The 17602-nt window shown below is 39.3% G+C and overlaps 1 protein-coding gene across 1 annotated transcript in view; it reads right to left on the reverse strand.

Annotated features, from left to right (window-relative positions):
* Positions 1 to 475: 475 nt before the first annotated feature.
* LOC309643763 (uncharacterized protein) overlaps positions 476 to 17602 on the reverse strand; it is a 28243-nt gene continuing 11116 nt past the window's right edge. The window contains exons 3-5 of the mRNA XM_082426761.1: positions 17144 to 17316; positions 13909 to 14026; positions 476 to 11117 (exon numbers count right to left, since the gene is read on the reverse strand). Coding sequence (XP_082282887.1) covers positions 10929 to 11117; positions 13909 to 14026; positions 17144 to 17316 — 480 coding nt within the window. The 3' untranslated portion in view covers positions 476 to 10928. The remainder of the gene's footprint in view (positions 11118 to 13908; positions 14027 to 17143; positions 17317 to 17602) is intronic.

Genomic DNA, 17602 nt, shown 5'->3' on the forward strand with positions numbered 1-17602 from the left:
GAACTAATCGGTCTCTCTATGTGCTCCCATAGTATCAATCACATTCCATTCTAATGAGCTGCAAATTTGTCTTCTCAGGTGCGCTGTGAACTCTCTTCCCATTTGCTTCCATTTCCCCAGGACCTCACACAGTGTCTGTTCCTCAGCAGGAGCTCGTTGAATACTCACTATGGTGTAGGACAGACCGGGGTTCCAAATCAGAGGCCACAGGTGCACACTCCCAGGTCCCACAGCCTTTTCAAAAATCTACAGCAATGTTTGAGACCTGAAAAAGGATTATGGTTTCAAAATGTTATAAGAAAATTATAAAGGTGAAATGTATAATTTTGAAAGCAAAGTTATTAAATATTTTCATAATGTTAATACTTAGTAATTATAGAAATATAAATATATTTAAATAGAATATATTTAATAATTGTATATAGAAATAAAAATATTATATATATATATATACACCACATATATATGTATAAAACACACATACTTAATGTGGCATATGTGTACACTTTACTGTGCCACAGTGGGACCTTTAGAAATGAGAGTACCTAGGGCCTATGGAAGTCATCACATGGCCCTGCTTCCAATCCAGAATTTATATCCAAGAAATGTTTTGGAATAGAGAAAATAGGGCTCATGGTTCTATAGATCTGGAGCTTTGTACTGAGTATTAATTATATTTCTGTTTGTTCACTATATATGCAAGAAAAATGGAGAGTCCTTAGGCACAGTTTTCTGTGCTATGTACAAGATTATACAGGAAGATGTTTTAGCCAGTTGTGAATAACTGCCTATGCTTTAATTATTTATTCATTCAGCATATATTAAGCACCTACTCTTTGTCTGTCTTGGCACTAGCCCTGGGGATTCAGCTGCAAAGGGACAGATGGGCCTGGAGTTTACAGTTGGTGGAGGAGCCTGACATGTGTTAAGTATGTAATTACATTGTGCCAAGTACCACTTCTCAGGGCTGCTGAGCCACAGGGCATTTGGCGAAGGACACAGCTGGGACCTCCCTCTCTTTCAGGGAACTCTGGCCTGTACTTGTTTCAGCCCCTTGCAGGCAGGGTGGCTGAGTCTGACCGCCATCTGGAGGCCATGTTGAATCAATGCTCACAGATGGAGTACCAAGTACCAGCATCCATCCCATACACATCTTCAGCAAACATTGAATGCCTCAAGCTCATGCCAGGTTTTAGGGGTGAAATAAGACAAAAAAAAGATACAGATCCCATGTTCACAGTGTTCACTGTCTGTAGGGATTAGAGAGGAAATCATACGATTTTATCAGTATATATTTATAAATTGTGACAAGAGCTTTAAAAGAAAAGGACAGCATACACTGAAAGCGCATTATGTAGTATGAGGTATTAAGAAAGACTTCCTTAAAAGGTGATTTTTAAGCTGAAATCTGAAGGCTGAGTGGGCAGGGAAGAGATACATTCCAGGGAGTAGGAACAGCTTGTGCAAAGGCCCTGAGGCAGGGCTTCTGTACCTGAGGAAATGAAGTGAGGCTAGTGTGGTTGGATCAGAATAAGAGAGAACAGGGTGGGGAAGGCTGAGGGTGGAGAGGGAGGCGGGAACGAGATCAAATGGTGTCTCACAGATTGTGCTGAGAATTTGGAGAAATTGGTGAAGGCAAAGGAAGCACATGGGGAGGGGCTTGTTAATTCTGAGTAGAGTTGTTAAGTGTGTGTCAGCGTTAAAGAAATGCCTCATAGAAAAGGATACAGCTGAGCTGAGTTCTGCAAGATAAATATAAGTTTGCTAGGTGGATTGGAGCAGGGAGCAGGACATTTTATGAAGAGGAAACAGTGAGAGCAAAAACATGAAAGTATGAAATAGAAATTTCTGTTCGGGGTCTACAGGTGACTTTCTCTTACTAGTCTCATAAGGCTAGAGCACAAGATGGAAATTAAGTGGAAGAGTGTGTGTGTGTGTGTGTGTGTGTGTGTGTGTGTGTCTGTCTGTCTGTCTGTCTGGGAGGTGGGGAGAGTAGACAACATAGATAATGCATGGCAAGTCTGGTAAACCCTGCAAAGGATTTTGGACTGTGTCTCACATGCAGGTAAGGTCACTGAAGGATTTGAAGCCAAAAAGACATGAATACAGTTGCAAATTAGAGTGGTTAAAATGGCAACAGTATGGAAGAGATAAGAGATGCATGTGGACTGGAGCAAAGGGAGTCAAAAGCCATAAACAGCAAAGAGGAAAACTGCAGAGGGGAGGCCAGTGGAGGAGAGAGTGTCGAGAAGGGAGTACTAACTGGAGTTGGATGGGTCAAGAACTCTAAGAGATTGAATACTAAGAAGATCCCATTTCATCTGACAAGTTGGAAAAGATGAAAAACTAAGCCAGATTTTTGAAGCCTTGGTGGATGGTAATAAAACAAAACTGCAGTAATAGATTATTACTTTTAGAAACTTAGTTGTGACTGGAAGGGGAAGGTCCAGGGAATGTTACCCCAAAAAAGGAGACTTGAACATGAGCCAGAGGGAAGGTAGTTCAAAAAGAGAGAGTACTTCTGCTGGCCAAGATAGAGTAAAAAGACTAGGTTTACACACACACACACACACACACACACACACACACACCCCATCTGAAGGTACTAAACAACTGAACAAAATATACAAAACAATGCTCTTCAGATATGGGACATTAGGCAGCATAGGACAGTGATTCTTAACAGAGAAGAAACCAAAAAGATGAGCCCTTGACTAAGCCAGCTTATTTCCTGGAGAGTTTCCAAGCTGTGGCATGCAGAGGGGAAATTCAGGAAGAAACCAGCAGTCTCCCAGGGCTGAGAAGACAGAGTTGGGAGTCCAGGGAGCCCAAGGGGTCTGTAGTTTGTAAGGCAGAGTATGAAAAGATGAGAGATGCACAGAGAGAAAACTCAGAGAGGCACAAGTCTTTAGCTACGTACTAATTAACACATGTGATTGAGGAAACTTACCTGGGGTCAGGACAAGAATGAGAGGAGACATTCCCCAGAGCTCACACAGGGCTGTATTCAGTTTGTCTTTCCATCATCCAGAATGGATAAATCATGTAAGTAATGAGATACCAGCTAAGGCACTCAGAAAAATACTGTTTCAGTAGTGAGGCAAAATAAATCCTAGAAGAAATACTGCATTGACCCTACCCCAAAAAAGACTTAAAAGTAAGGCTTGAAAGGCTCAAACTATTTATAGATAAATTAACTGCATCACAGAACAGAGTTCAAGAATACTTGCAGAGATATGAAACTTTCCAGCACATATCAAGTTAAAATTCACAATGGCTGGCATCCAATCAAAGATTACCAGACATGCAAAGAAGCAAGAAAGCTGTGTGGGGAGAAGATGCCCGGGAGGAGCCTTGCAGTTTCGTTAAAGGAGGAGACAGAGCTGAAAGACCAGGGAAACCAAAGAATTTTGCAGAACAGAGTACTGGAGAGGAGAAAGCTGCACAGAAATAGAACTTTGGGCGTCTTCAGAGGTTTCAGGGAGTACTGATGAGTGCATCCATGTGAGGAAACTACCAGGGGCTGGGGAAAGAACCATCTGAAAGGATAAGAGGTATTTGTGCCTGGGGCTAGTATGGGGCCAAGAAAAGCACCTGTTCTCACCAGACAGAATGGAAAACTTCATGATTCACAAGGTATTGGATAGAGTACACAGAAGGGTCTTGCCTCAGAAGGAATTATTTCACCTTAGACTGAACTCTACTCTCATCCCACTTAACAAATCTTAGAAGCAAGACAGAAAATATTAAACTGTTTCCAAGTAACTGTCTCCCAGAACAAATTCAAGAATATTTATAGGAACACAGAGATAGCCAGCACCCAAAAAGGTAAAATCACAATGTCTGGCACACAGTAAAAAAATCACCAGGCATGCAAAGAAGCAGGAAATACTGCCCATAAAGAGGAGAAAAATGTATCTATTGAAAGCAACCCAGAATGGGCACAGATGTAAGAATTTGTAGAGACAAAGACATTAAAAGAATTATTAGAATTGTATCCCACATGTTTGTAAGTTAAGTAAAAGCTTAGGAAATATTTAAAAAATCAAATTTCAGAGCAAACAATACTGCCAGGAATGAAGAGATTAATTTATTAATGATAAAAGAGTTAATTCATCAAAGTGATATACATGTTTATGCACCTAATAACAGAGCTTTAAAATAAATGAAGCAAAATAAATAAATAAATAAAAATAAAATAAAATAAAATAAAATAAATGAAGCAACTCTGATAGAATTATAAAATAGGCAAATTCACAATTATATTTGCAAATTTCAATATCCTACTCTTAAAATTGATAGAACAAGTAGAAGGAAAATCAGTAAGGACATCAAATACTTGAGCAACAGTGTCAGTCAACTTGACCTAATTGGTTTTCATAGAGCACTCCAACTAACAACAGCAGAATGCACATGGAACATTTATCAAGATAGACTATAGCCCAGGCCATAAAACAAGGCTCAATTAATTTAAAAGGATTCAAGTACTACAAAGTATGTTTTTTGACCACAAAGGAATTAAATCAGAAGTCAAAACAGAAAATCTCTGGAAATTCCCCCAAATATTTTGAAACTAAATAGCACAGCTCCAAGTAATCCATGGGTCAACAAATAATTTAAAAAGGAAATTAGAATGTATAATGAGAAATTAAAAAAAATCAAAATTGGTGGGATGACGCACAAATAGGGCTTAGAAATGCACAGCAGTAAATGCCCATATTAGAAAAGAAGAATGCCACAAAACAATGACCTTACCGTCAACATTCAGAAACTTGAAAAAGAAGAAAAAATTAAACCAAAAGTTATCAGAAGAAAATAAATGTTAAAGATAAGAGAAGGAATTCATGAAATAGAAAACATAAATCTAAGACAAAGCAAAACCAAAAGCTGGTTATATTAAAAAATAAATAAAATTGAGAAATCTTTACAGAGGCTTATTAGGAAAAAAAAGAGTAAAGACAAATTACCAATATCAGGAATGAGAGAAGGACATAAATACAGATCCTACAGATAGTAAAAGAATAATAATGTATTATGAATAACTTTATGCCAATAAGTTTGACCTTAAAAGAAATAAACAATTCCTTTAACTCCGCAGACTACCAATATTCACCTTGAATATCCTATACCTATTTAAAAATAACATTTTAATTAAAATCTTCCCATAAAGAAAACACCAGGCCCATACAGTATCACTGATGAATTTTATCAAACATTTAAAAAAGAAATAACACCAATTCTCTGCTAGAAAACAGAAGGGAACACCTCCCAAATCATTATATGGGGCCAGTATTACCCTAATACCAAAACCAAAGACAGTACAAAGAAACAAACAAAAAACTACAGTCCAATATTCCTCATGAGCACAAACACAAAAATCCTCAACAAAAAAATACTAGCAGATAGAATCTAACAATACATCAAAAGAATAATATGTCATGACCACATGGTGTTTATCCTCGGAATGCAAGGTTGTTTCAACATTTGAAAGTTGATCGATGTAATCTAGCATATTAACAAACAAAAACAAAACAAAAATTAAAACCCCCACGTAGTTATATTAATTAATGCATTAAAAGTATTTACAATATTCAACATCCACTCATGATAAAAATTCTCACATATAACGATAGAAAGGAACTTTCTTAACCTGATATAGGACATTCACCAAAAAGGCTTACAGCTAGCAATATAGTTAATGGTGAAAGACTGAATGCTTTCCCCCTAACAAGGCAAGAATGTCCACTCTCACTCCTTCTCTTCAACATTATATTGGAAGTTCTAGCCAGCACAATAAGACAAGGAAAAGAAATAAAAGACAGACTGATTAAAAAGGAAGAAGTAAGCTTTACAGTAATGACAGTAATATCTACATAGAAAATCCTAAGGAATCTACAAAAAGCTCCTAGAAGCAATAAGTGAGTTTAGGAAGGTAGCAGGATACAAGGTCAACATTTTTAAAAATCAGTTGTATTTCTGTATATTAGTAATAGAATTTGGAAAAAAAATTTTTTTAAACGGTACCATTTACAACAACTCTATAAAGTGAAATATTGAGGTTTAATATATAAAATATGCATGGAACCTTATGCTAAAAACTACAAAATGCTGGAGTGATACACTGTGCTCATGGATTGTAAGTCTCAACATAGTTAAGATGTCAGTTTTCTCCAAACTGATCTATAGATTTAATGTAATTCCAATCAAAATCCCAGCATAATTTTCTGGAGATAACAGACAAGCTGATTCTAGAATCAGCTTGTATATGAAAGGCCAAAAAATTAGAATAGCCAAAATCATTTTGCAAAGGACAAAGTTGGGGGACTTACACTACTGGATTGTAAAGCTTGCAATAAGACTACAAGAATGAAGACAGTGTGATATTCATGAAAGGATAGACATATAGATGAATGGAAAAGAATAGAGATTTTAGAAACAGACTTGCACAAACATGGTCAGTTGGTTTTTGTCAATGGTGCAAACACAATTTGATGCAAAAAGATATCTTTTAAAGTAATAGTGTTGGAACAGTGGGACATTCATATACAAAAAAAAGGAACCCAAATGAACTAATCTTGACCTCTACCTCACACTTCAAACAAAAATTAATTCAAAATGTGTTATATATCTAAATGTAAAATGTAAAACTATCAGTCTTTTACAAGAAAACATAGAGAATTTTGTGACCTAAGTTTGGCAAAGAGTTCTTAGCACACAAAAAGCATGATCCATATACCCCCCCCAAAAAATTGATAAATTGTACTTAAAAATTAAAAGACATTGTTAAATGAATGAAAAGACAAGTTACAGACTGGAAGAAAATATTTGCAATCACATACTCAACAAAAGAACTTGTATCCAGGATATAAAAAGAACTCTCAAAATTCAACAATAAGAAAAAACAAAAAGAATAGGCAGCAGATTTGAAAAGACATTTCAGCAAGGAAAATGTGTAGATAGCAAATAAGTACATGAGAAGATGTCAACATCATTAGTCTTCAGGGAAACGCAAATTAAAACCACAGTGAGATACCACTGCTCACCTATTACAAGGCTAAGATGAAAAAGACTGACCATACCAAGTATTGGAGAGGAAGTGGAGGAACTGGAACTCTCAAACACTGCTGGTAGGGATGTTAAACACTACAGACATTCTGAAAAAAGAATTGGCAGTTTCTTTAAAAATTTAAACATTCACTTACACTACCACCCAGCCATTCCGCTACTAGAAATGTTCCTGAAGCAATGAAAGCATTTGTGTGTACAAGGACTTACATAAGATGTTCATAGCAGATTTTTTTGTTACAGCACCAAACTGTAAGCAACACAAATGTCCATCAACAGGTGAGTGGATAAACAATTTGTCCTATATCCATATAATGAAATACTACTAGGCAATGAAAAAGAATGAATCTTGATATACATAGTAACATGGATATCTCAAAATAATTATGCTGAATGAAAGAAGCTAGAGGGGGAAAAGAACACGTACTGTATGATTCCATTTTTACACAAATCCTAGGTAATGCAAACTAATCTTTTCAATTGAAGTATAATTGATTTACAATATTATATTAGTTTCAGATGTACAACAGAGTGATTCAATTTTTTATACGTTACAAAATGATTACCACAGTAAGTCTAGTGTCACTCTGTCTCCATACAAAGTTATCACAATATTATTGACTATATCCCTTATCGTGCACATTAGATTTCTGTGATTTATTTATTTTACAACTGGAATTTGTACCTCTTCATCTCCTCACCTGTTTCACTCATCCCCTCACCCCTTCCCTCTGGCAACCACCCTTTTGTTCTCTGTATCTATGAGGCTATTTTCATTTTGTTTTGTTTATTTGTTTTGTTTTTTAGATTCCACATATAAGTGAAATCATATGGTGTTTGCCTTTCTCTGTCATACTTATATCCCTTATCATAATACCCTCTGAGTCCACCCATGTTGTTGCAAATGGCAAGATTTCATTCTTTTTTATGGCTGAGTAATACTCCACTGTGTATGTATGTTTATCCGTTCATTTGTTGATGGACACTTGGGTTGCTTCCATATCTTGCCTATTATAAATAGCACTGCAGTGAACATAGGGCTGCATATAGCTTTTCAAATTAGTGTTTTTGTTTTCTTTGGAAAAATACCCAGAATTGGAATTTCTGGACGTATGCTAGTTCTATTTTTAATTTTTTGAGGAACCTCCATACTGTTTTCCATAGTGGCTGCACCGATTTACATTCCCACCAACAGTGCACGAGGGTTCCCTTTTTCTCCACGTCCTCACCAACACTTATATGTTGTCTTTTGATAATAGCCATTCTGACAGGTGTGAGGTGATATATATCCTTGTGGTTTTGATTTGCACTTGCCTGACAGTTAGTGATGTTGAGCATCTTTTCATGTGCCTGTCGGCTATCTGTACGTCTTCTTTGGAAAAATGTCTATTCAGGTCCTCTGCCCATTTTTAAATTTATTTTTTTCTTTCATATTGAGTTGTATATGTTCTTTGTATATTTTGGATATTAGCCCTTTATCAGATATATCATTGTTAGTGCAGCAGATTTCTGTTATATTAATTTTGTATTCTGCAAGTTACTGAATTCATGTATTGGTTCTAATCGTTTTTTGGTGGTATCTTTGGGATTTTCTATATATAGTATCATGTTATCTGCAAGCAGTGACAATTTTACTTCTTCCTTTCCAATTTAGATAAAAAGAATTTCTTTCTCTTGTCTGATTTGCTGTGACTAAGACTTCCAATACTATGTTGAATAAAAGTGGTGAGAATAGGCATCCCTGTCTTGTTCCTGCTCTTAGAGGAAATGTTTTCAGCTTTTTGCCGTTGAGTATGATGTTAGCTGTGTGAAATAAAATTCATATTTTATGACAAGTCAAGAAAAATTTAAACATTAAAAATTTTCTCTGCCCTTTGGCCTCCTCTATCCTCTCTACTGTGCTTTGTGCATCTGCATTATATTACATTGTCCAAACCTCCCCATCAGCAGAAATATCTGCTCCACCATAAAGAGCAACATTCTCCCAGTACCAACAAGGCAACTTAAAAGATAACATTCCTTCTTAATCTTGTAAGGGACCAGGATGAACCATGACCCACTATTCACTAGATTGTATAAACTATTAACAATACGTTATTTAATGTACAACCTCTGTCTTAAAAACTTACATAACTGTGCTTTGACCTCTAATGGGCAGAACAGTTCTCAGAACTTTCCTTGAGGCTGTTCCCAGGTAACAATCCTCAATGTGGCTCAAATAAAATCTTCCATTTCTTTCTTAGATTGACTGATTAATTTTTCAATGACAGCCATGTGCTTGTCATATATGGCCTTTATTATGTTGAGGTGTGTTCCCTCTATACACACTTCATTGAGAGTTTTTATCATAAATGGATGTTGAGTTTTGTCTGAAGCTTTTTCTGCATCTGTTGAGATGATCATATGATTTTTATTCTATTTGTTAACGTGGTGTATAACATTGATTGATTTGCAGATAACTAATCAAACTAATTTTGTTCTTCTTAAAGCGGGTTAGGTTGACAAATTTTATTTTATTTATTTATTTTTAAAATATTTATTTATTTATTTGGCTGCGCCAGGTCTTAGTTGTGGCACGTGGGATCTTCGTTGCTGCGTGCGGGATATTTGTTGTGGTATGCAAGATCTCTTAGTTGTGGCATGCGGGATTTAGTTCCCTGACCAGGGATCGAACCCAGGCCCCCTGCATTGGGAGCACAGAGTCTTAACCACTGGACCACCAGGGAAGTCCCTCAAATTAATCATTAAGTGACAAAGAAGATCAGTCATTCCAGGGACCCCGGAGGGGAGTGAGGACACTTTTGGGGTGATGCATATATTCATTATCCCAATTGTAGTGATGATTTAATGGGTGTATACAAGGCAAAACATCACATTGTATTGTTTTTTTTTTTTTTTAAAGTGGAAAGAAATCCCTATCTTTATTTACTGTAAATCTGAACCACAATCCCACTGGGTTATAGGAAATTCTATCTCATCTAGTGTCAGCCCTCCTCCCTATGGGCTATACCAGAATATAAGAGGGTGGCACGATGTCCCCCAAACAAGCAAGGCCCCAGCCCCCAGGGCATCCCTGCTCCCAGACCATGTACCCAGTCCCTGTCTGCATCCCCCTCCTCCAGACCCAGTTCTCCACTCTTGGCCCACGCAGTTCAGCCCCTGAGGTGAAGGTCACTGGTCTCCTCACTCTCCTTTTCCTCATTCCTTTACCACATAGGTTTTGTGAAAGATACTGAGAACTGAAAAATTTCCACTGACTCTCCAAGACCTTAATGCCCAACTGTTCCTCGCCATCCCAGATGCTAAACCCAGATTCACCAGATCACAACTCAGGGCCTTCAGACTTGCAGCTCCTGCACTGTGTCCCAAACTAGCACATCTTCAGTTTCCCCACACCTTGAAAATTTGAAGAGTGCCAAATTATTCAAGCAAGGTGAACTCTGACTGACTACCAATGTAATCCATAAATCTTTCAGTTCCTGGATCCCTATAGAACGTACTGGGACTGTTCTCACATTGCGACATCTTAAAAAAGGCTTAAGCTAATAGGGCTTGGGTGTTTTTTCCCCATCCTTTCCCGGTCTATGTGTGATGTTCCTTCTAAACCCAGAAAGCTAAGTATCCTTCCCAGGAAGATAGCAGTCTCACCAGGGGCCCAGAGCTGTCCCCTTGACTGGGAATGCTGTCGGGATAGCTCTGCTCAAGGCCCAGCCCTGGCTGCCCTGCACCCACCCAACCCACCGTGTCCCCCTGTGTCCCCACAGGCTGATTCGGCCTAAAAGGCACTTTCCACGGGCTGCCAGAGTCTCAGGGCCAGTGCACACATCAACAGAGAGTCTGACTTGGAGAATACTGCTCAGCTTTTATAATGCTTCTTGAACCAGGGCCACGAGTGTCGGGGGCCCTTTAGTGCTTGTTTTTCGGAGGCCCAGCTCATCACGGTCCGGGTCTGAGGTTTCTTGAAGTCTGTGCCTTCGCAATTTTCTTCTCCACTGCATGCAGAAGGCAGCAACTTCCAGTTCCTCCGGATCTGGGGAAGGCTGTCTCAAACCCTGGAGGAGGGAGAGATGATTAAGTACTAGGAGGCGCTGTGCACTCTCTCCCAGCGTCAGCTGATTGGAGCTCCTAGGGGATTCTTCTGAGTGATGCTGGGACTGGTTTTCTGATATTTTAGCCCTAAGTTTAATAGAGAGCAAGGAATCGTGTTTGGAGAGGTCCTCTGAATTGGAGCCCACTCATTCTTAAAGGACAAGCACAAGAGAACAAAGGCTCTTGTCTATCACGATAGAATGTTTTGGGACTGTAGTCAATTAAAAAAAAAAAATCTCTCTCTAACCCAAATTCTGCCTCCTGGATCTTGCTTTATTCATTTTGCTTTATGCAAACTATCCATAGGTCTTTAGCCAGCGGCCTAAGCAGAGCCAGGACACAGGTGTACACGGCAAGCACTCAGCCTGGCCCTCAGGTTCTCCTGCACTCAGATGGCCTGGGCATTGGGACACGGGGACTGGCCCTGCCCTGGGTGATGCTGCAGGATCTGTGGGAGGTTGTGGCTGTGGCCATGCTGGCGTACTGGCGGGAGAGATGCTCACTGATCCATAGGGCCAGTCCTGAGCTTTCCTCTCAGCCTTCTTTATATTCAAGAAATTCTGGAACTTGTAGTTCAAGTATGCACATTTTCCAAATGCTTTTCACCGGGTGTGTCTATTTTATGTACTCTTTGAATTTAACCAGTACAAAGTTTCTTTAAACTTGAAATGAAAATTCCCATTCTATTTATTTAGTGCCTCCATGCACTTGCCCACTATTCTAGGTCTCTGGCTTCATGAAGTATACATTCTAATAACAGAGCCAGACAAACACATGAAAGCGAGGAAAAGAAGCAGACAACTACAAAATGTGATAAGTGCTACAAAGGAACCATACAAGGTACTAAAGCAGAGGACACTTGGTGCGATTTCATTTAGATATAGTGGGGGTATTTCATCCCTTTTGAGGAGGTGGAATTTAAGTTTGGGCCTAAAAGATAAGAAGGAGCCAGACATAAGACAATTTGGGAGAAGTGGAGGGGCAGAAATGCATCTCACACAGGTAGAATAGCACGTGTGAAGGCCCTGGCAGGGTATTCTTTTGGGCACCCAAATATTTCCCATTTCCTGCCTTCACTTAGGACATAGAAAGCTGGAAAGGGAGTTGCTCCCAGCCTAACAACAAGAAAAAGTCAGATAATCCACAAAATCATACCTTTTCTTGAACTTATTAGAGAGCTGAGGTTGAAGGGCCACTAACTGGACTGAAATCTAAGAAAAGACAGCCACTTTCAGGGAGAGGCAGGGCCCAGCACTGGCATCCTTAGGATGGAGCATGGGAGGAAGATGAAACTATCATATACCTGATCAGAAGATTTTAGCTAAAATTCTTAACAAATTGCTGTGGCCAATTGTAGACGAGTGTGAGTGTATAGGACCCATGAGAATCACAACGAAGAAAAATCCACACCTGTTCACAGGCTTTCTCCAGGACCTCTCCTGGTGCTCATGACAAAGATTTGGGACAGGGCAGGAGGTTGGGACTGTCTCCCTTGTGGAGCAGGCTTTGGGAAGAGGAGCAGCCATCACTGCAACAAAGGCACAAATCTCTGCCCACATCTGTCTCTTCATGGCACAAAAGCTCAAGTCCCTGAAGGAAGGACAGCAAATCCTGTCATCCCCAGGGCACAGGTCAAGACCACTGCAAGCAGAGAAAGAAAACAGAATACAGCCCTCTACCTTGGGGGAAGAAGCAGAAAACCATCCTGAATTCATACTGTTAAAAGTCTCCTATTGCTGAGGGAGGAACAGGATCACTGAGAACCCCAATCCTGAGATCCAGGGACACCAGGCCTGCTTACAATTGAGGCTGAGTGAGAACAACAATGAACACTACCACCTCCTCTCCAGACCAGCAATCATTGAGTCACAAGTAACAAGTAGGCTATGGAGAGGCAAGAACATTGAGAGAGAACACCCCTGAGGTGCACACGCACAAGGAAAGCCTCAAGCTGACAGTGGAACAGGAACACTGATGAAAACCCTCTGGTAACCCAGGCCCTGCACTGAACACAAAGTAATGCTAGAACATTTGAATCCAGTGGTTCCCCAAGGATGACTGTAACAATGCCACCCAAACTCAGCTCAACTCCTGACTATATTGACTCATACCCCCACCTCCCACCACACACACACACTAAAGGCCTAGAAGAAGAGGTGGGCCCATCTTCAGGCATACGTAGTACTCATTTAGTCTCTACCAGTCTACGCATGTCAAGTTTTCAATGGAAAATTACAAGACACACAAAGAAGAAGAAGGATCCACTGTCAAGAGACAAAGCAATCAAAAACTCAAACTCAGATATGAGCCACATGTTGAAACCATCAGATAGGAAGTTAAAAATAACTATGATTGATATATTAGGGACTTCAGTGGAAAAAGTAGACAAAATGCATGAACAGATGGTGAGTTTTAGCAGAGAGACAAAAACTATGAGAAATAATCAAACAGAGATGCTAAAACTAAGAAAAAACCTGGTAACAGATTGAAGAATGCTTTGACAGGCTCATCAGCAGACTGGACACAGCTGAAGAAAGAATCAGTAGAACTGAAGGTAGGTTGATAGAAATTAACCAAACTAAAACGCACAAGAAATCAGGTGACAGGTTTCGGTAAGAAATGAAGTTGAATTTAATAGCTAAGAAGCAGGTAGAGTTTCCTCGTGAATGTCTGCAATGTTGCTCTCAGCCTGTGACCTGAGTCATGGTCCTGTGCATATCTGTGCCAGTGTCCACCCTTGGAATTAGCACTTACCCGGAGACTGGCGGCTTCTGCAGCCCTCACAGTCTTAGAGACAGCACGGAGGAGCCGCTGTGCATTTTCCACCAGGAGCTCTTCAGAGGACTTGCTTCTTGCCAAGGAGGCCTTTACACTTGGGAGTTGACAGGAGGAAAGCAGTTAACATTATACCAGGTAAGAGGTGTAATCTCAAATAAACAAATACCAGAAGGTTTTACAATGTGAGCCTCTTCCAGAAAGCTGGGATGCCTTTGTAGGGACTATTCAGAGAAAGAAAGTTCTTAAGGTATAATTTAACATTTTAACATAAAATTTATATTTTGATACTAAGAAAGTATGACTCATATAGTATCTATAAATTAACAAGAAGTATGTTTTTAAAAAAATTTTTTATTGAAGTATAGTTGATGCACAATATTATATGTTACATGTGTACGATATATTGATTTATAATTTTTAAAGTTTATACTCCATTTATAGTTATTATAAAATATTGGCTATATTCCCCATGTTGTACAATATATCCTTGCAGCTCATTTTATACATGATAGTTTGTACCTCTTAATCCCCTACCTTTATATTGCCTCTCCCCACTACCCTCTCCCCACTGGTAACCGTTATTTTGTTCTGTATATCTGTGAGTCTGCTAAGAAGTATTTTTAATGAAAATAACGGAAGAGAACTAGCAGAATAAATGCCAACATCCATACATAATGAAAGGGAACAAGAAATTTTGTCTAGAATTGCATTCAGGACTTAAAGTAAAAGTTCTAATCAAAGATCAGACTGATATTTCTTAATTGAATCACACACCTCAATGATACTTGCTTTAAACTGAGTGTAACTGAATTTACTGAGACAAGTTGTTTTTCACCAATGAAAATGAAGACGCTATACATAAAATAGATAAACAACAAGGACCTTCTGTATAACACAGGGAACTGTGTTCAATATCTTGTGATAACCTATAGTGGAAAAGAATACGAAAAAGAATAGACAGATAGGACTTCCCTGGTGGCACAGTGGTTAAGAATCCGCCTGCCAATGCAGGGGACACACGTTCGATCCCTGGTCTGGGAAGATCCCACATGCTGCGGAGCAACTAAGCCTGTGCACCACAACTACTGAGCCTGTGCTCTAAGCCTGCATGCCACAACTACTGAAGCCTGCACGCCTAGAGCCCATGCTCTGCAACAAGAGAAGCCACTGCAGTGAGAAGCCCGTGCACCGCAACAAAGAGTAGCCCCCGCTCGTCGCAACTAGAGAAAGCCCGCGCCCAGCAACAAAGACCCAAAGCAGCCAAAAATAAATAAATTGATTTAAAAAAAAAGAATAGATAGATAGATTGATTTAGATAAAACTGAATCACTTTGCTGTACACCTGAAACTAACACAACATTGTAAATCAACTATACTTCAATAAAAATTAAAATTAAAAAGAAAATGAAGATGCTGTGAGACTTAAGTGACTAACTTTGGTAAAATCTCAGGACTTCCAGATCCTTTCGAGGACTGAGAGCTTGATAAATGTACCCGTATTAATCATGCCTTTTTATTTTCTGTGTTTCTGATGCACTATCTTAGGGCCATCTGACGTTGGAAAGACTGCCCCTCCCAGGGTTAGCCAATTCTTAGAGTAAACCACTTGCCTGCAAGTGCACTTATACATGCAAACCAACCAATCCAAAGTTCACACCCCCAACCTTCTCCTTTATAGCGCTCTTATACTCTGGGCCACTATTCCCCTGCCCTGATCACCCCAGGGCCAGGTGCCAGACAGCTAGAGATAATCTCTATACTCCAGAGGCCAAATTCAAATTAACCAATCCTAAACCTGTTTAGCCTACTTCCCCTGACTTGTCCATTCCTTCCCACAAAAACACAGTAAAGGATTTGTCCATGCTTTCCCCTCACTCCTTCTGCTTTTTGACTGACCCTGGTGCTTCCCTCTGTGGTCCTACCGACATGACTCCTGTTTCTAAGGGTCCGTGAGGGATTGTCTTCCTTGTTTTCTTCCTTCTTCCTTGTCATGTCCATGTTTGCATCTCCTACTATACCTGACTTAAACAAATCCGGAGTACCCTTACAACAATACCCATATTTGAAATGCTAAAATTAATTACAGTTCCTGTATCTTAAGTAGAAAAAATTTGGTAGCTAATCGTGAGATGATTTTGTGCCTGAAATATTTCCTAGAGAACAGTAACCAGGCTTTATGTTTAGTTTAAAAACAATTTATATACCCTGGTCTTGGCGATGTTATTTTTATGCCTCACAATAATTGATAATAGTCTTAACTACCAAGCTTTCCCATAATATATTACTAATAAACGTTTGTTACTGATGAATATGCCACTGCAGGTATTAAGGGACTTGGGTGGAAATGAAACCATCCTATACTTCTATTCCAGTGTTCTATATTGTCAACGTGAAAACTGTTATATGGAGACAATGACCAAAAACTGCTCAACTCCAGAGTTTGGGCACATTAAATGAATTAATCTTAACATAAGCCCTGTGCTGGCATAGTTTTTCCTAGGCAAATGACATTTAAAATGCTTTCACTTTGCAATTAGTGTATTTTTAGAGTTAACCAGCTTGTTTGTTAGATATGATTCGTATAAAAACAAATAGAGAGCTAATGGTGAAAATGTAAACATGATTGTAAAGTAGACATCAGTCATCTGTGCTTGTATATTAACCCTGAAGTGTTGTGAGCCCAGAAGCACCACTGGAGTCACTGTTATGAAGGGAGGAGGGGCCGATGTTGAAGGAGAGCCTAAGTTCTGATGTATTTGATTCTTAAAAAATCCTTATGGGGACTTAGGACTCTGTGCTTCCACTGTGGGGGGCACAGGGTCGATCCCTGGTCGGGGAACTAAGATCCCGCCTGCCATGCAACGCCGCCAAAAAAAATAGAAAAAATTTTTAAAAAATCCTTATGGTTATTTTATCCTCACACCTACTCAGGAACTAGTTTTCCATGTTAAATATTTTTTCTTTCTTAAGTATATTATCAGATATGTTTGTGATACAGTGAGAAATGACAGTAGCCTAAATGTGTTTTTTGTGCTCTGTAATTATACTCTATATTTTTAACATTTGATATTCCCCAAATAAATGCAGATTCTTGGAGGACAAAAAACATTAAAGGGAGTATACAAAAGAAGGAATTATATTCCCCCCTCCAAGCCTTCCCTCTGGGTCTCGAGAAAGAAGACAGCAACTTCCCTTCAAAGCCGTTTCCTACCTGGAGATGACGCGGAGCTGGCTGCTCATTGTCTGAATCTGCTCTACCATATACAGAAGCTCCTGGGAACATCTTTGGTCTACACAGTTCTTAGCCATGATGCGGATAAGTCTGGCGAAGTTTTGTCCGGAAGTCGCAATTTTCCTGGCAGAGGTAATGAGCTGTTCTTTGGTCTATACCAAAAGAAATGAAAGAGTTGGAAGTAGGTGAACAACGCCTCCACAGGTTTTCCCTAAGAAATCGGTGGCAAATTGTAAACATCCAAAACTTGCTTGGTACAACTTATTTCAGCCCCGGAATGAACATATTTTAGCTTGGTCTAAAACTGTGATGTCCTGAACCTCCTCCAGAGGCTTCAAGTCCAGACACTCCAGGTTAGCAAGAAGCTTATTCTCCTGAAAACCACAGAATGAGGTGGTCCAGGCCCATCTGCCCGTGGGGACCGCTGAGGGGAAGGTG

The sequence above is a fragment of the Balaenoptera physalus genome (assembly GCF_965194825.1).
Source record: "Balaenoptera physalus genome assembly, chromosome: 15".
NCBI classification, from domain to species: Eukaryota; Metazoa; Chordata; class Mammalia; order Artiodactyla; family Balaenopteridae; genus Balaenoptera; species Balaenoptera physalus.